The sequence below is a fragment of the Caretta caretta genome, chromosome 23 (assembly GCF_965140235.1).
Source record: "Caretta caretta isolate rCarCar2 chromosome 23, rCarCar1.hap1, whole genome shotgun sequence".
Classification (NCBI taxonomy): Eukaryota; Metazoa; Chordata; order Testudines; family Cheloniidae; genus Caretta; species Caretta caretta.
Window position 1 is genome coordinate 3,112,203 of NC_134228.1, and position 19,498 is coordinate 3,131,700.

Below are 19,498 nucleotides of genomic sequence, written 5' to 3' on the forward strand. Positions count from 1 at the left end.
TTTATTTTCCAAACTGTTTTATTGAAATGTGCCAGTAACACAGGCAGCACAAAATATGAACGGGAAAACAAATCACATGTACAATAATTTTAAAAACTGAAGGTATCTGGGAGACAGACCACTTCACTTCTCCCGCTTGACAGGTCTTCGCTATGGGTAGCCTCTACTAAACTGGAGCATTAAAAAAAGGAATACAAGAACTTTTTGAAAGGCAGCAGAAAGAACGGAAGGAATCCCCTGCTCCTGGCCCAACCTGGGCAGCGCTTATGAGGCATGCTGAGCAGTTGAGAAGCAGAGTTTCAGCGTGTATGGGTACGGCCCATCTAAGACAGAACAAAACAGGATAAAGGTTTATTTTTTTGCCCCAGAGATTTACGTTTTCATGTCTAGCACCTTTTGGTATGAAGGCTCTAAAAGCTCTTTATATGCATTAAGGCCCATCCCGCCCTCAGGGAGGTTAGAAGTATTATCTCCTTTTTGCAGATGGGTGGACAGATTAAGCACGTTGTTCAAGGTCACTTAGCATGTCAATGACAGAGCAGAGAATAAAACCCTTGAGAGTCCCAGCTCCCTCCTAGGCAGCAGGACCATGCACCCTCCCACTCACACTGTCTCTTAAGTGCAGCATGCCGAATTTCAGTTCAAACAGAGGCATGAAGTGGGGAAGATGGGAACTCCCTCTGACAGAAGCCATGGCAATTTCAGATGACAACGAACCACAGTATTTATTGGACCAGGCTTCTGACCACATCCTGTTAAGACTCTCGGCTGATGCTTACAGTTGTTCGTATGGGAAGCTGCGATAAGCATCAGCAATCGTAACTCTAGTTTAACCAAGTCTGGCGGTGGACAGAATTACAGATGACTGTCAAAGAGAACAGGAAAGCAGATGCTCCATCACTGTCCCCTGTTCCTGAACCCAGACTCACAGATTAAGACAAGAGCCCCCCAAAACTTGAGTGCATGCACAGCTTACTTGGATTTTTCATCTGGTAATGGTTCAGGAATGACAGGGTCTCTAGCGCATCGCTTTTTGAATCCCATTCCAACAAACCAGAGGAGCTTCTTTCACCTGGACGGAACACTGGAGGTTACAAGTGTGCGTACATCACTATACAAGCAGGACAAGGTAGAACAGCACATGCTAATGCTCCACATTGCTATACAAGAGCTCTGGGCCCCATTCTCATCGGCCCCTGACACCTGGACTGGGAACACTGCAGAGGACGCCTCATGCAATGCAACAGCAGCTCCAAGGGAGCAGTAACACCCCCATTAAATGCATATTACTGCATTTGCTCCTAAGGAGGGAGGCGTTAATTGTCAGCGTTTAAGGCCAGAAGGGACCACCAGATCATCTAAACAGCCATACTGGGTCAGACCAAAGGTCCATCTAGCCCAGTCTCCTGTCTTCCGACAGTGGCCAATGCCAGGTGCCCCAGAGGGAATGAACAGAACAGGGCATCACCAAGTGATCCATCCCCTGTTGCCCATTCCCAGCTTCTGGCAAACAGAGGCTAGGGATACCATCTAGTCTGACCTCCTTCTATCACAGACCACCAACACCACCCAGCCACCCACACACCAAACCCAGTAAGGATCTGTTGGGTTGAATCTAGCAGTCTAACAGGATTGGTTCCACTCAAGCCATTTCCTGACCCACCCCCATTTTTATATGCTCAGGTCCAAATCATGCACACAGGGGTCCGTTCACAGGTACTCATTCGTCTTCCCATCCCCTAATCCAGTCCTCTAATGGAAAGGCAGTGTAATACGGGGAAATCATGGGGAGCCACGCTTGCTCAGCAGAATAATTCAACTTCTGCTAATGCATGTTCACTCTCATCTCCCTGTATCTGTGGACAGCTTGCTAAATAAAGGATTGCTGGCTAAGGCTCTAAACTGCAGTTCAAGACTGAAACTCTTAATGACGAAAGCCGGGGGAAGCCACTCAAACACAGCAGTACCACGCTATTTATCACCTGTGCCCCAACCTTACTGGCAGGAGGAGTAAGAGTGCACTGAAACCTGCACTCTGGACCTGACCGTCAAACAGCCACTCTCAAGCATCCCCAAGGGTTCCCAATACAATTTTGTTGCCCCTTTAGTTAGAAGCCCACCTCTGACTAAGCAACCATTTTTCCCTAGCCCCTAAGGGAAGTTTCACCATGTTTAAAGGCTTACTTACTTTTCCCTGAAAACACCTTGACAGAAGCAGGCCTCTTCGCTCCCAGCTCATCACAGATCTAATGGGAAGACAGACAAGTATTCAGAGATAGTAACACACCAGCTTTGAGAATCAAAGCATAAATACAGCTCAATCATCTATAAGCCAAACTTCATCAAGGCCAATAGATTACAAATTTATCACTTGCCTAGCACAATGGGATCCAGATCCATGAGCAGGCTCCTCAGTGCTATGCTAATACAAATAATTAACACCCTTCCATGTACTCCAACTAATTAGACACTTTGGTTGCTCATTACAGTACTTATATCAGAATGCTCCAGTTAAAAAGCTGCAAGAGTTTTTCCAGTTCAGAAAGATACCACTGACTAGTTTGGGCATCATTTCAAAACAGCTATTGTATGAGAATTTTACCTTTGGTTTTTTTAAAACCACACACACGCTATGGGTCACTGGAAACGTTCACAATTTACAGCGTAACCCCGCATGCTGTGCCTTAGGAAAGAACACCACTTACACAGAGCAAAACTCACTAAGACACAACATGGAAGGCTTCTGCTTGGTGCGTACACATGCTCGTTGAGTGACAATCCCCTCAAGTTCTCAAAGTAGTTCATCAAATTAAGCCTCGACCACCATTTGAGGTCAAAATTCTTGTTTGGCAAGACAAGAGATGGGAAGTGACACTGAGCAAGTCATAATGATTCAGTGGAAAAGGGTTACCCAGGAAAACTGGGTCCCATCTCATGTTCTAGCCACACAGGAACAATATCTACATTCTAAGCTCATTAGTACTGAATGTATCCTTTCCTCTAGGACCCAGGAGAGTCCATCAGGATGGAGCTCCACACCAAACTAGGAACTGTACGCAAAATCAAGGTATGAGACTTAAATCTGAGACTGTACCATGAAGAAGAGGGAAGAATGTTAATCAGACAGTGAAGAGCTGAGGGCAACCGTACAGTCTGATAAAGTTTACCTCATAAAAGTTGTCTTCTGTCACCTCCAGAGGAGCATTGAAGAAGTGAAGCACGTTGCTAGGATGTTGGATCCTGTTCTTTGCTGCCTGCTCTGGGGTTGAAAACCTGTTATTTCGAGAGCCACTGAAGTCCTTGTAGCTGCACGAGCCATCCTCAAGCCCGTACGACTGACCAGGCATGATGGCTTGCTGCTTGGATACACTACAGGGAAAGGCACAGCTTGTCACTATATGCATAGCTTTCTGCTGGGGATCAAGCGCCCCACTAAGATCTCAGACATCAAGACCACAAAGCATCTGGAAAGAGACCCACCACACGTTCAGCTTCTGTCCAAACATGAAGTTGTTGTTGAGGTGGGTGATTGCTCGATCCACAGCATAGCCATCTGCCATCTCCACCATGGCTGCGCCTGGCTTGCTCTTCATGAACTTCACCTAAGATACAACACACTCTTGATGTGAGCACAGGATGTTTACATTCATTAGAGGGGAAATTTAGAAAGATCACATGGGTTTGAGAGAAAAGGTGGGTGAGGCAATATCTTTAATTGGACCAACTTCTGTTGGTGAAAGACAAGCTTTTGAACTTAGAGTTCTTCAGATCTGTGTAACCTCAAAAGCTTGTCTCTTTCACCAACAGAAGTTCGTCCAGTAAAAGATATGTCACCCACTTTGTCTCTGCAATATCCTGCGATCAACACTGCTACAACGCTGCAAACAACCTGGGTTCTACACATTTAAACTAAACTGCTTCAGACTGACCCATTTCAGAGCCAGCTTTCAAGCTCTGCTTCTTAATTCACTTCATTTGAGTTTAGTGGATTGCTCCACCCATTCCTTAATCCCCATGTCCCACCACTTTGAAGAAGCAAACTCTTCCATGATCACTGCACTCTTCCAGTCAACCTTATGTCTCCAGAGGCTGGGGGTATTTTCAATTAGCCTGCTAGAGACTGTTTGCAAACAAGGAGCTATCTCATAGCCCCAGCATAACAGATTTACGCTTCTGGCTTATTTGAGCCCTGTTTGCTCAAACAGAGATCACAGGACACTGTAAAGGAGTTTGGCTTCACAGCCAAACTGCACACCACCAATTTCAAAGCCAAGCCCAACAGACTTGGTGGGAAGCAAGTAAGGCTACCTAGAAACAGAAATCACAAGCCCGAGCACAGGAACCAGAACTCTGCCAGACACATGTCAAGGATCAAAGATATCAGAATACACAAGACCACGAGAACAAGCCATTAATTTCCCCCTCTCACCTTTTCTACATTCCCATAGAGGCAGAAGACATTGAAGACCCTATCACAGTTCATCTTGGACTGGTCTAAGCCGTACACCATTAGCACAGGGCTGTCAGCATGAGGGCCGTACTCTGGGGGCGGAGGAGGGGGAGGAGGATGTCCATACTGAGGGCCGTAGCGGCTTGGTCCCCTGCGGTGGCCACCAACAGGAGGGCCCATCCTTCTCCCTTCATAGTGAGGTGGCGGAGGGCCATAACCCTCATCGTGATAATGACTGTGGTATCCACCATGAGGTCCTCCTGTGGAGACACCGGAAGTAGAGGCAACACGTGAGAGCCATTAACATTAGAGCAAGACACTCCCACTGAAGCTGGCTTGCACACCAAATCCATACCATATTCTGCAGGGTGGTCCCCAAGGAGAGGGGGCTGTCTCTGACGCTTGTTAGGGTTACCACCAGGATCCCCTAGAGAAAGAAGGATGGGTTAAAAATGTAACCAGAGAGGAACAACGCTTCACTCGGTTGTACACCTGGGATTTACCTGTACGCTACCAGAGTCATTTAAGTCCCTAGCTTCTTTTAAATCACAGTGTGACCCCTGCTGCCCAGGAGGTTTAAACCATTTTCTAGCCAACAACTGCCTCCAACATTTTAAGGTTCGTCTGGCAGGGGGAGATTAAACTCCTCTCTCCCACAGGGCCTCCACTTCACCTAAGGCCTGGTATTATGAGGCTTGACTCTCCTCTAAAGCCAAGGAGGGTTGGATCCAGCTCCCTCCAGTTTTCCAACCCTGCTTCAAGCACAGACTACAGACCCCTCTGGCTGGGGCAGCGCCGTCTCTGCTGAGATCCCAGCCACGGACCTAACACATGACACTGCCCTAGGCTAATGGGCCAGACTGGCCTATTTTAACAAGAGGTTAGTTTGTAGGACACACATTTGCAGTTTCATTTGTTATAACTACCGCCACACAGTCATGACTACAACTCCTATTTCTGAACCTACACAGACAAGTTACAGCATCTTGTAACGCAATCTGTGTCTGAGTTAAATGCTTAGAACAAATACAGGACTTCCCAGCTTCACCTGACTAGAGAGCTGGGGCGTGTTTCAAAGAGGATTACAAGTAAGGATGACTGACAAGGGAAAAAAACAAAAGGAAGAGTGTCCCAGTTGATTTCGTGATTGAAACAATACTGAAGTACACCTGCCTCCAGGTCACTGCTAGTTCTTTAGAGCAATGGAAAAAAAAAAGGCGGCAAAATATCTCCCCACCCAAACACAGGAAGGGGGAGTAAGTGAGAGACTTATACAAGCATGGTAGCAAAGCAACAGTAGTAATAAGTTAAAATGAGCCATCATATACAATGCGTAACATTCATGTAACCGTACAGTTTCTTTGTTTTTTAAAACACAACTGAGTTTCATACAGGTTTATTCCAACAATCAGTCATTACAAAGATTGAAAAGGGCTACTTACAGCAGGAGTACACAGTACAATGTCCATTGTCACATAAAAATTCTGTATTTCTCTTACCATTGGACGCTTCAACAGTGAGTTAGCACAGTTCTGAAAGATGGCGTCCCATCAAACATACACTGCGACCCTGCATCACATGGTTTCAGAGTCATAAATACAAGTCAAAGGCACAAAACTGCTACAAAATTTTTTTTAAAGTAAAATCTTTAAAAGGTCTCACAGATGTTTTGTCCTCAGAAGATATCAAGAAAGAGGACATAAAGGTGTATAAATGAGAGTGTTCCTTCCATGTTTCATCTCCTGAATTTGTGTGGTGCTGTAACAAAATGGTGCTTCTGGCTCTGTGTAGTTCTCCAGTGTGCGTGTCTCCTCTGTAATGGAATGTGCCTTGGGTCAAATGCCCCCGTTATGCACGCATGCACCAGACTGCACACCCCAGCTACAGCCTCTTAGGTATCTGTGTGCCTTTGGTTTGTTTTTGGTTTTTTTGTCTCCACTTGGCGCTGATATGTTGGCAGCTGAGGACTGCAGGAAAGCAGTATAACAAAAAGACTGCCCTCCCAAACCAAACCATGTTGATATGGAGAGCATCCTATGTCTTGGATGGCCACTGAGATCTATTCCATTCTCCGAAATGCGCTGGTGGACTTGTTTTGAGAACCCTCTGTTCTGTGTTTCCTAGTTCTGTGTACATTCTTGGGTTCAGAGTTTTGTTTGGTTTTGATTAGTAAGAATAATGTCTGCTGTGGCATGGTGCGCCTCTTTCTCTCTCTCTCTCTCTCTCTGTGCTTGTAGATGTTTCTTGGATCACGGTGTTGTGTTCTTGATGTAATGAGCTCAATCTGCTGCTGTTTCTGGTACGTAAGGATGATGCATGTTTTCTCCAAGAAGAGCTAGTGAGATTTCTACACTGTGTGGTGTGAGGAATGTGCAGAGGCAGGCCACAGCCAATTCGGGACGTCCACTGTAGTACGGTCCCCCAGGGTTATATGTAATAACTGCTCAGAGCTGGGAAAGGCCAGGATAATACACCACCCTCGTTTCCCAGCCTCATGTCAAGAAAGCCAAGATGCATCTAAATAAATGCACAGCCCTGCAACTAGCCCCTGCGGCTCTGCACATCTTCTAGTTATGTACCTTGGAGGAGAAATTTGTTTATGTTTTTGTTAAGTCATGTAATGCCATTGCTTGCTTCAGTATCTTAGTAAGTTTTCATCTTTTAAAAACAGGGGTGTCCACCACGTGGGAGTTACTCCAGCCTGCCAGGCACTTACTCAGCACCTTGGGCCACACTGCGCAGGGGCCCTTGGAGGCTGCACGTCTCATCATGAAATGAGTAGGAAGAACTGCCTTTTGAGGCAATAATGCAGCATGGTAGGGACTGGCAGGAGTTCTAAGTAGCCTTCCTAAGATTCCTTAGAGGGGACAAAAGCAACCTCTCTGAAGGGAAAAACACCCAATTCTGGAGGGACCCTCTAAACTCTTATCAGCTGGGACCACAAATAGCTCCACACCCTGGTTTTAAAACACGAAGCAAGACAATACTGCCAAGCAGATTGTACCATTTTAAAAAAAAAATACAGGGAAACATAAAAGATGCAACCACTTCAACTGATGCAAGAGCTGCTCAAACAGTAACTCAACACCAGCTGCTTATTTCACATTCCTCCGCACAGTATGCATAAGTTTCAAAAACCCAAGCAAGGGGTTTCTAGATAAGCTTTGACCATAACTGTAACAGTATGAAGTAGAGATCTATGGCTGCAATCTGAATAATACATATCACTTTCGGCATCACACAGATTCTGTGTAACTAATTCGCAGCACTCAATTTGGAAAGGAAAGGGATCTGTTCCTCAATGCTTCCAAAGATGGGAGCAGACAGTCTTCTCCAGATTTTTGCATTTCCCTCCATGTTCAAGTTACATTTGTATAAAATGTTCACCCACACACCTGTGAATTACAACCCAGCCCCACATTCCACTATCCTTTAGTGGTGTGATAACTATCCAACAGCTCAAGGAGAATTTTTTTGTTACTTTCCAGCATAATGAAAAGACTAGCAATAGTTATACAGCTCAGTTTTGAAAGTGAGGCACAAACAGCCTGTAGCTGCATCAGTTGACAAGCTGTAAATCTCCCATGTAAGAAAGCAGCGGCACTAAGCCCTTGCTTGCCCCTGAAGACTACCCTTGCCCAGAAACTCCTTAAGCCACTTTTGCATAGGGTTCCTTAACTCCTAACATTTAACTGATGAAGTTAGGCAGCAAATACATAGCATAAGCCACCTGTGAGACTCCCTGGTGACAAATGTTTGATTTTAAGATAAACTGAACAAGCACTCTTCCCCCTATTTTGCATTGGCTTACATCATGTTTGAATTTAGGTACCTGAAGTTAGGAGGCAGGCCAATGGCATTACATAACATGAGTCAGATATGAAGTGCGCGAGTCAACTGACAAGCAAAGTTTGTGTATAGTTACAAAGCAGTCCATCAAGGTTACCTTGTCCACTGAGATTGGGGTTTGTGTAATCCCAGGTGTCCTGGTCATTCTTGAACACATTCAAACGTGTGGGCTGCAAAAACAACCACCCCTACCATTACTCAATTTTGCATGGTGAGAGTTCTAGGCAGGACAGAACAATTTAAAAAGCTACAGTAGATGGCCATGCTACTGCATCTTTCACTCAAGGATCTCAAAGCAATCTTCACACTAAATAAGCACACTTCACACTTACAGCTTCCTCAAAAGTTAGATAATTATTCCCATTTTTTAAAAAAAATAGAGAAGTGACTTGCTCAAGCTCACATGGGAAGTTAGTGGTAAAACCACATACAGAACCCACAAGTCCTGGATCCCATTCTCTTGATCTAACACTAGAAGAAAACTCTTCCTCCCAAGGATGTAAGGAGAAAGCAGGAGTCCAAAGTTTCCTGCTCTAACGTCTCCTTGTTTATTTTTACATCCACACAGAGGTACAGGTCTGTATTTTCGATGAGGACAAAATTGTGAAAAAAGTTGGAGCTCGAGAGAGTTAAGCTAGCTCTTCCACAACTCTGTTATATAATTTTGTGCAGATGCTCTACATTCAATCCAACATACTGACAGGCGCAACTCATCAAGTACCTATCCATGTTTTCAGTTACACTTACCTTGGCATATTCAATCTTTAGAGTGCAACACCCAGAGTAAATATCGGCACCATTCAAAGATGCCTTGGCTCTCTGCGCACTCTGCACAGAGTCAAACGTTGAGTACATTAAGGAAATCTTTAGAATACTTAGCATATTTAGTACAGACATGCGTAGCAATTCTTTAGGAGCAGGATAATTGATCCAATCATGAGGAGAGCCTCACATATGAAGGTTGCTAATGTCTGCTTCCTGCTTTTTTCTGCTGTTAAAAGGGCTCCATATACTATTTTGTGCTTGCATAAAATTTACAAACCATACACCCCCCGAGTATAATTATCTCTCTTTTGTTGCTGGAGATTTAAAGGCACAGGGATCAAAGTCCTCTTGTCCAGAGTAAATAGTCAATAGTAGAAGCGAGTACAGAACATTCTTGCTCTCAGCTGCTTGCTGTAGTCACTAAGGAACACCCACAATAAGAGCAGTAAATTTTCATATTATTTCTAAATTAAGCATCTTTTGTTAAGGACGTACAAGACGCAAGTCCCCTGTGCCTACACTCAAAATAACTTCTCACTTGAAGTATAAGCATTCTGACAAGAAAGCACTGGAGTGAGAGGGTTTCTAATCTGCTAGAATCTGCACACTTCAACAGTTCAGTTTGAACTCAACACTGAGTTAGGATCATCTTTAGTCGGGCAAAATATGGACAAACATTGAAGAGCATGTGAAAAAGGATATTCCACCATGGCCTGGACCCCATTCTTCCTGAAGATAACAATCCTTTGCACAGGACCACATGGGTTGCAGATGGTATACAGCACGTCCTGTGGAAGGGAAAGAGGCAAGATCATATAGGAAACACTTTAAGAAGAGTTTAAGAAATGACATTGCAATAACAGCCTAGCTTTTCAGCTCTAGAAAGCAGACTGCAGCAGACCTTTCCTGCAGCATCATCACAAGATGTGGCTACAACTGACAGTCTGCATTCAAAAGCACTGGGATAGCAAGATCACTGCAACTGAGGATTGAGGTTTTATAGCTACAAAATTTGCACAGCATGCATAGATATTTTACATGGCTAGCTAGTAATTTTTCTTCATCCAAATCTGCAATATACGCTCTCATTTCGATTCAGTGTAATCATTATTCCCTTGCATTTGCCTTAGAATATCCCATTTCTAAGTTAGGCGGGCTTGCACAAACTAATTCAGATACTTAAAGCAAGACCACAAACAGATGTGGGTTAATTCTCCAACATGTCTCAAACTTCCTCTTGCATTGGTATATGCAATCAAGTACTTGGGCTATGATGCATTCTGTAAGGATGGACTCAGATTGCCCAGGGTTAGAGAGGTCTGTCACACTAAGGGAACCTGGAATTAGAACCACCACGCACCGTTGTAATCGAATAGATGGGGTTTAGGATAGTGAAGAGCAGCACATTGTTGACTCCTCTTGAATCATCTGTGTCTCCAGGGCGGGATATTTTCTGACTGGTGGAATAGTTGACAAATGCAGGGTGCCCTGCTATGTAGATCTGGTTGTCTGCTGCGTAATTCACAGCATTGCAAGCACCGAGAATATCCTCAAATTCCACCAGGGCCTGTCTCTTCTTAGGCATCACCACTACATAACTAGGGAGGAGAGAACTTAAGTTAGCTTTCAAACATACAGCAAATGGAGAGCTGGCTAATTAACATTTAACTGTACTAACTACTATTGTTTTCAGTGTCCACCTAAAATTAATGCAAGAAGAAATGTGACGGCTGAAATTAGTACAGAATCATACGTGGATCCAAATTTCCTGCTTGATGAATACGTGTTTTCCTTACCTGATGGGCCCAAACTCCTGCAGGGCCTCCACAAGATCAGCTTCCACAACACCATCAATCAGCCCCCTGATGTGGACAACTGGAGAAGCAGGAGTTTTGTGGGGATCATCATAGTTTTCCTAAAGGCACAAGGCAAATAAGTATTTTAAAAGATGTTTTATGCTCTCTGACTCAAGCTCACATTTTATAGCCTTAATATGTAAGCACCGGCATTAGTCTGCACCTTAAGTTCGGAAAGGGGTTTTCGAGAACTTTAAGCTAACGTGACTGAAACAAGAAAACACACACCCTTTTTGACTGCCAAGAGAGACCTTGAGGATTCAGGGATGATAACCCTGCAGAGACCAGACTGCTGGAGGCGTATAGACTGAGACACTCTCCTTCTGCCAGCTCCACTTGAGGCCCTGCTTTAGGGTCAGTGAAGATACTCCAGAATGCGGAGGGACAGCCCCATGAATCCCTACATGGCAGGGAAGCATCATGCCTTCACCCTAGAGATGATGCCAGGCACTGTGATGCCAGGCACTGAGCCCCCAATGCATTGGGCAAATGATCTTTTTATTTCCCTCTACCTAACGCTACACAAAGACCTGCAGAGTGCATATGGGGGAGGGAGGGAGGGAGCCTGTGTGCTGCCAGACACCACCATCCCCACAAGCTTCCCCTGCAGGCCTTGGCCTATGGGCAGGTCTGGTCTTTAGCCTATAGGCACTGCCAAGAACAGCAGGTACCAAGATGCCCAGATCCTCCCACCATTTCTCCCTTGGGTTTGGAGGGTGACACAAAGTCCACCTCTTGGCCCTGAACTCGCCCCATAACCCACCGTCCCCCATCTGCCCACCTACCATCTCCCTGCCCACCTTCCCCCCCACTGGCCCCCCCACCTCTCCACCATCACCCCCCCATCCCAATTCCCCTCTCCTGCTTCCCTGCCCTTCTCCCCCCCCCCCCCCCCGGCCCAGCAACCATCTGAGTCCCATTCCCAACAGCCCCCCCTCCCCCTCAGAGCCCCCCCCTTCGCTGCTCGGCCCCCCCACCCCCTCAGAGCACCCCCCTTCGCTGCTCGGCCCCCCCTCCCCCTCAGAGCACCCCCCTTCGCTGCTCGGCCCCCCCCTCCCCCTCAGAGCACCCCCCTTCGCTGCTCGGCCCCCCCTCCCCCTCAGAGCACCCCCCTTCGCTGCTCGGCCCCCCCACTCCCTCAGAGCCCCCCCTTCGCTGCTCGGCCCCCCCTCCCCCTCAGAGCACCCCCCTTCGCTGCTCGGCCCCCCCTCCCCCTCAGAGCACCCCCCTTCGCTGCTCGGCCCCCCCTCCCCCTCAGAGCACCCCCCTTCGCTGCTCGGCCCCCCCTCCCCCTCAGTGCCCCCCCTTCGCTGCACGGCCCCCCCACCCCCTCAGAGCCCCCCCTTCGCTGCTCGGCCCCCCCGCCCCTCCCCCATCCATGAAGCCCCGCCCCTCAGGGGCCTCCCCACTCACCCCCATGGTCCCCGCCCCCGGGACTTATCCCCCTGGCCAGCCCGCTCGCTGCCCTCACCCCTCCGGCCGCTCCGGGGCCGCCGCCGCCCCCCCCCGGGCCATGCTGCTGCTGCTGCTGCTCCGCGTTCTCCGTCTTCTGGCGCTTCGGGGCCCGGCCGCCCTCGGCGCCCCCGCCGCCCCCGTAATACCGGCCCGAGCCGCCGCCCCCGGCCGCCGCCATCTTCACCATCTCCCCACCCCGGCCGCTGCCCTCCGCGCTCTGCGGACCCCGCCACCGCCGCCGCGACATGGCGCCTGAATCGGAGCCTGTGCCCGGACACGCCCCTATTGGGCCGGCCCCACGCCACTCAGAGCCCCCTCGACGCTCATTGGCCAGTCCTTTCGCTTGGCCAACTGCCACCCCGCCCTCCGTCGCCATTGGCTCAGCCATCTCCTGCCCGCCGCGCTGTTTCGGCCGCTCTCCTGCCTATCATAGCCCTCACCACGCTCCATTGGCTGCAAATCTCGTCCGTCCTCCCGCCCACCGAGCTGATTGGCTAATCTTGCTGTCTATCTAAACGGCTTCCCGCCCATCTTCACTACCTTTCACAGACTCCGCCTTCTTCTACCGAAAGCCATTGGCTCTCTTCAACCGCTTCCGACACTCCATGGGTTAGTCAGAACGTCACTCAAAACACCATTGATCCTGATTGGCTTATCTCCTCAACGCTTATGCCGCTTCCGACACTTCATTGGTTAGTCTGCACGAGTCAGTCAATAAACTCTGGGCGTTGATTGGTCTGACCGCGTAGCTTTCTGCCGCTTCCAACACTCTATTGGTTAAGATCAACGTCATTCAACAAATTCTTCACTAAGATTGGCTCGTATTCCTGCCTGTTAATCCTATTAGCTATTTGTTCACCGGCGACTCCGTGCTCTGGCCATGCTCACTGGCTCATCTGCCTGCCTGTCAACTCCTCGGCGCGACCTCCTGCTCCAACCTGTCCGCTTCTGGGCTCTGATTGGAGGTCAGCCTCGAACCCTGCGTTTCATTGGTGTCTCCTGCTGGCTTGGGGCGGGCTGACCAAGAGCAGGGGCCGTTTCGCTCGAGGCCTTGGCGGAGCCCTCATTGGTGGGAGGAGTTAGGGGGAGGGGCTCAGCCAGGAGGGGGTGGGGCTTCAGGGCGGGGCTAAGCCAGGAGTGGGGACTGAGGGGGAGGGGCTTAGTCAGGGGGGAGGGAGGTTTTATCCAGGAGGGGGGATTGAGGGGGAGGGGCTCACCGGGGGGGGGGCTGGCTTGAGGGGGAGGGGCTTAGCTAGGAGAGGGGATTGAGGGGGAGGGGCTTAGTCAGGGGGGAGGGAGGTTTTATCCAGGAGGGGGGATTGAGGGGGAGGGGCTCACCGGGGGGGGGGGGGCTGGCTTGAGGGGGAGGGGCTTAGCTAGGAGAGGGGATTGAGGGGGAGGGGCTTAGTCAGGGGGGAGGGAGGTTTTATCCAGGAGGGGCTCACCGGGGGGGGCCCCGCTGGCTTGAGGGGGAGGGGCTTAGCCAGGAGGGGGGATTGAGGGGGAGGGGCTAAATGGGGGGGGAGGTTTTAGCCTGGAGGGGGGATTGAGGGGGAGGGGCTAAATCGGGGGGGGGAGGTTTTAGCCTGGAGGGGGGATTGAGGGGGAGGGGCTAAGTCAGGGGGCGAGGGAGGTTTTAGCCTGGAGGGGGGATTGAGGGGGAGGGGCTAAATCGGGGGGGGGGGAGAAGGGGGGTTTTAGCCTGGAGGGGGGATTGAGGGGGGGGCTAAATCAGGGGGCGAGGGAGGTTTTAGCCTGGAGGGGGGATTGAGGGGGAGGGGCTAAATCGGGGGGGGGAGGTTTTAGCCTGGAGGGGGGATTGAGGGGGAGGGGCTAAATCCGGGGGGGGGGGAGGTTTTAGCCTGGAGGGGGGATTGAGGGGGAGGGGCTCAGCCAAGAGGTTGGAGCCTTGTGAGAGCCCAGGGCCAATGGGGGCATGGGGTTGCATCAAGCCCTGGGGAGCCATGGACTCTGGGCCGCCCCAAGGCCATCTCGGCCATGGGCTCCAGCCAGGGGCGAGGGTTGCCTCAGGCCCCAGGAAGCCAGAGCTGGGGGGAGTCACCTCAAGCCCCAGGGGCCCATGGGCTTCGGCCTAGGGGTCTCCTCAAGGCCCAGCCTGGTTACGGTGACCAGATGTCCCATTTTTAAAGGGACAGTCCTGTTTTTTGGGACTTTTTCTTACATAGGCTCCTATTACCCCCCCACCCCCGTCCCATTTTTTCACAGTTGTGATCTGGTAACCCTAAGCATGGTGAGGTTTTGGCGTTGTGGCGACATTTCACCTCTCATCAGCTCATCCCTGAGAAGCTCAGCTGTTTCATGGTTCAGGCACCCTCTGTCCTTCCATAGGATCTTTGAGGCCATGCGGCAGATCTGAGCCTGGATCCCTTACCACGGCAAGCGTCCCTTCTACGCTGTTCTACTGCGATGTTTAGTGAACCCGGCAGGATCGTTTTGGTTTGGTGCTTTTCCTTTTACAAATCAAAAACCTCGGAAATTTGATACAAAAACCTGTGTGAAAACCACTTCATGGAACCTCAGCTCTGCCCATTTTGATCTATACACTGAGACCATCTTTAATTGCATCAGTACATTCCATTTTTTTTCTCAAGCCTCCTGCCTCACTCAGTGCACATGCTGGACAATGAGAAGGGGATGTCTCCATCTGATGTCTTGAGCTTACTTAAATTGTAAACTCTTTGGGGCATGCACAGCAGTCGCCTCGCTGCATGATAGGAGTCCCTGGCCCTGGTACACCATGGGCGATGTTGTCTTACCGGGGAGGCCAGTCACTAGCGGAGAATAATGACATGAGGCATCCGGGCTACAAAACCCATGAAGCACTGCAGCAGTATTTCCAAATCAAAATATTTCCTGGGTTGGCTGAAAAACTTTCTGGTTTGGGGGCATTTGTTTTATGTTTTAAAAAACTGAAATTTTCCAAGGGAAGCAGACACTGTTCATGAAAAAAAATCATTTAATCAAAAACCCAATTTTCCACCAAAATAACCTGTCAGCAGCAAACTTTTGACCTGCCCTAATCACACAATGCACATAGATATGGACAGAGTTTTACAGGCAACCTTCTCTTTGGGATTTCCTGACTTTCAAGAGCTTGACTTTGCAACTTTAACATTATTTTAATGTAGTTTTTGGTATGGAATTTGCAAAACAAAGAAATGGCAGCTTGGGGCACCATTTTCCAGACAGCCGCAGAACACGGTCTCAAAGGGGCCAGGGCAGAGTTAAGGAGATACAGGCAATCTTTGGCATTCATTGATTTGTACATTTTAACATTCTTTTAATGTAGCTTTTTCAGGCAGGGAATATTATTAGTGTAATGCCAAGGTCCTGCTGGGTGGGAAGGTTTAAAGACAAGGATCCCGCTCTAATAAATTTACAACTATGCTGATGAGATTCATTTTCCAATCCTGTAAGCCAGTCATCACTTTTACAAAATAACTTCTAGTTGGAGAGCAAGGTCCCTGTACAGTTCCTGCCTATTTCTCCTCTGCTTTCCACAAACCCCACATTATTATATCTCTGCAGCTGGTGGTTTCTTTCATATGCCAAGAGAACATCTTTACCCAATTAAGGAGGTTAAAAAAAAAATGCTTTCTTGTGGGAAGCATTTTTTCCCCCAACAGAAAGGGACATATTTAAAACAGCTCATCCCAGCTGACGCATCCTGCCTACAGCGCTTCAGAGATGGCGAGGTTTCTACAGAGGGGTAAGACACGAGCAATTATGCTGATGCGGGAACAATAAAAGCCATTTGTAGGGAGTTATGGGGTTGGGAAGGGTTCTTGCTGAGAGGCGACAGGCTGCTTCCCTGCTGCAGATAAGGAGGAAATGTATTACAGGGATGATCAAAAGGAGGATTAAACCTAGCAAGGCCCTTTAAATGTCAAATTCTCCTTTATGCTTTTAAGTGCTGGGTTAATGACCCTGGAGTCCCGTATTTATCCTCAGGATAGAGACAGCATGTGTGTTATTTGTGGCACCTATTGTGGTAAGTGCTGGACATACAGTTTTTAGGCCACGTCTACACTACATAGTGTAGATACAGCATGCTCTGACAGAAGGATTTCTGCTAGCTTAGCAATGCCAGCTCCCTAAACGACATCAGCTGAGCCAACAGACGCTCTGGTCTGTCAGCACAGTTGTGTCTACATTGGAGACTTTGCTGGCATAGCTAAATCAGCTGGCGGGGGCGGGGGGCCGTGATTTAGGTCTAGCCTACCCTAAAAAAGGTTTGGTGGTACCCTCAAGCCATCCTAGAGCAGACGCAGCGTCTACAGACAGCAGTGTGCTTTTGCCGATATAGTTTATACCAGTTCCTTGAAACAAAATTAGCTATCCTAGTAAAAGGACTTTTTCTCTGTATAATTTTGTCCATACTAGGGCTTTTGCGGATATAAAATGGTCCTTAAAAACAAATCACACCCCAGCCGACATTATCATACCAGCCAAAGTAGACCTGGTCTAAGAGACAGCCCCTGCGCCAGCGAGCTTCCAGTCTAAATAGACAAGACTGCGAGGGGGTGGGGGGCACGGAGAGGGAAAGTGATTGGCTCAAGGTCAGAGATTTCATAGATTTTGGCCAGAAGGGACCTTTAGATCATCGAGTCTGACCTCCTGAACCACACAGGCCGGAGAATTTCTCCTAGTTATCCCTGTATCAAGCCCCACAACTAGTGGTTGGTTAAAGCATCTCGTCCAGAAAGGCAGCCAGTGTTGATCTGAAGCCATCAAGAGACAGAGACCCCCATTCTTCCATTCTGCCTTTCTCCACGAGACGAAAGGTCTTCCAGCAATAGGCCGGCCATTTGTCCTGTGGTAAGCTGGGCGGCCCTATTTGTCTCTGGCTTGTCCCGTGTCCAGTCCTGAGACAAAACCAGGTGTGGCTTTGTCCGGTCTCACCTGCGCCGCTTGAGATCATACCTGGATGGATGGGATCACACAGGTGCGGGTGGGCCCCGGCGGTTCCCAGAAGTACCAGAATGTCCAGTATTCCGGGGCTGCATCAGCAGCTGAGGCAGGAATCTCCTGACTCTAAGCCTAGTGCCTTATCCAAGAGATCACGGCCTAAAAGCTTGAGAGGGCAGTCATGTGTCCACGATCCAGTCCAGTCTTGGCCTCTCTGCTGAGGCTGCCAGGGAAGTAGTCTAGTGTCAGCTTTGAGGGTGGGGGTTGTAAAACAGACACAGTCCTGTTAGGAAATGCATTGAGACACCCCACACTGGCCCAGTCACTCACTAGGATTCAGGCTGGTGCTTTAGAGGTTAAAGGCTCTGTGGGAGGCGTTGGGTTTTAAACCAGTGGGAGCTGCAGGAAGTGGTCAACTCTGCTGCTGTCTGGATGGAGAGATGCTGGACTGGAGTCATGGGGATCATTCAGCAAAATGAGACAGCGGGACACGACCTCCCGCTGTGGGTATTTCCAGTGTCCTCACCAACCCAGCCCACCTGGGAATGGCTGGGGGCGGGGAGAGGGACGACAGCTGCTCCCTCTCGCTTTTCTTCTTGGCTGGAGGGGATCAGTAGCTGCAGCTGGCATGGGAGGAGCCCAGGGCTGGCAGCAGCATTGTGGGGAGCTGAGGATGGAAACAGCAGGAGACTGTGGGTCTGGGCTAGGGTGCTTTCATAGTACCTGACTCTAGCAAGCTCTCTAAACTGCCTGGGGTTTAAATCCAACCCACAATTCAAGCAGGAACGCGAGAGGAGATTGGGTGACAGCTGCCTCTCCTCCCTGCCTGCCTGTGTGAGCCCCTCACAGCTGCGGTGCGGCTCTCCCGGACCCTCCCTTCTGAGCAAGCTTTCCCTGGGGTGCAGCTAATCCCTCCCAGATGCTCTGCTCACGGATGGGCTGAGCTCCCTGCTGGTCCACGTGCAGCCCTCAAAACTGACAGCATGCATCAGGCTCCTGAAAGATGCCCACCTCACCTCCCCCCCCTCAGGTGGATGTGCAGCAATCCCCAGGGATGGGCCCATGCTCCCATCCCCTCCCCCTGCTCCCAGAGGCACAGTCAAGAGGCTGATGGCTAGAAGCAGCTCCTTGAAGCTGGAAAGGGGAGAGGGGGAGGGAAAGGCGCCTGTGGGCTCCCCTGGCTTGCCAGGTTCATGTTCAGGCATGTGGCCAGGCAGCGAGTGCTGAATCACTTGTGGCTGACGCGCCCGTGAATCTGACCCGGCAGCTGCGGTTGTACTAACTACACAAACCATTGCCATGGCACTGAAAAGGGCAGCAAATCAGTTGCATTCCCATCCCCACCACTTTCTAGTCTCCGGATGTGCTGGGGGCATGGGGGATCTGGCACGGGCAGGGTACAGAATCCCTGCGGCAAGGAGTCCTCTGGCCCCACGCCCCCTTCTGAGAAGATCAGCCACACATGCCTCTTTCTGTGGGCAGGGGTGTGCCCCCTTTGCAATAGGCCCAGAGCCCTGGCATGCTAAGCTGAGACAGAGCTGGGGTGTACTGAGAGCACCCAGAGCATCTCCAATACCCCTGTTTCTGCGGTACCATGCCAGACCTTGGGTGCTCATCCCTCAGGCCTGATTCTCCATCACCAGGGCCCAGGGTTACCCATCCAACTGGGAAGCGTTTCATCTCCACTTGGCCCAGGTGAGTGGCCATCCCAGGAGCAGATCAGCCTTCGCCCAGCCAGCCCACTGCTCTGGGTAACCCCGCTGCTCCATCGAATGGAACATCCCGCCCCTAGCTTATGCTTCTAAAGGGGTGTTAGCTCAGTTGTTCCTAGGGGGGTTTTGCCATCCCCACCAGGGGAGGGGGGGGGGGAGCTACAGGACATCTGAGAATCAGCATGGGTTTAACGAGATCAGAACCTTTTCCTGTTCTTTTCGAAAGACGCCCGGCTGCTCCCCTCCCCGCAAACACCCAGCTCGTCCGCCACCGATTTCTGGCACAAGACTGGCTAGGTTCAAAGACTGCCCGGGCAGGCGTGTTCCTGGAAAACACGGCAGGTTCACGGGCAGGGACTTGGATTGCTGGGTTTAAACCGTCACTGCAGAGGTAAGCTAGCAGGTCATCTCCCTGATCAGCCGTGCTGGCCTTTTATTCTGCAGGTGGCTCTTTCCTAAATGACGGGCTCCATTGCAAAACA

General features: G+C 49.8%; 1 protein-coding gene across 2 annotated transcripts; it reads right to left on the reverse strand.

Moving 5' to 3' along the window:
* HNRNPL (heterogeneous nuclear ribonucleoprotein L) lies at positions 1-12,531 on the reverse strand. 2 transcript variants are annotated; one of them, XM_048833046.2, is made up of 13 exons: positions 12,392-12,531; positions 10,861-10,979; positions 10,425-10,662; positions 9,767-9,852; positions 9,047-9,143; positions 8,397-8,469; positions 4,806-4,877; positions 4,430-4,710; positions 3,481-3,602; positions 3,168-3,369; positions 2,189-2,246; positions 977-1,072; positions 1-323 (listed from the first exon to the last, which is right to left on the reverse strand). In XM_048833046.2, exons 3-13 carry the CDS (start codon positions 10,647-10,649, stop codon positions 265-267), a joined length of 1,371 nt encoding a protein of 456 aa, XP_048689003.1. In that variant the 5' UTR covers positions 10,650-10,662; positions 10,861-10,979; positions 12,392-12,531; the 3' UTR covers positions 1-264. The 2 variants fall into 2 exon arrangements, with proteins under 2 accessions (XP_048689003.1, XP_048689002.1); XM_048833045.2 differs by having other exon boundaries at positions 977-1,084.
* Positions 12,532-19,498: the final 6,967 nt, after the last annotated feature.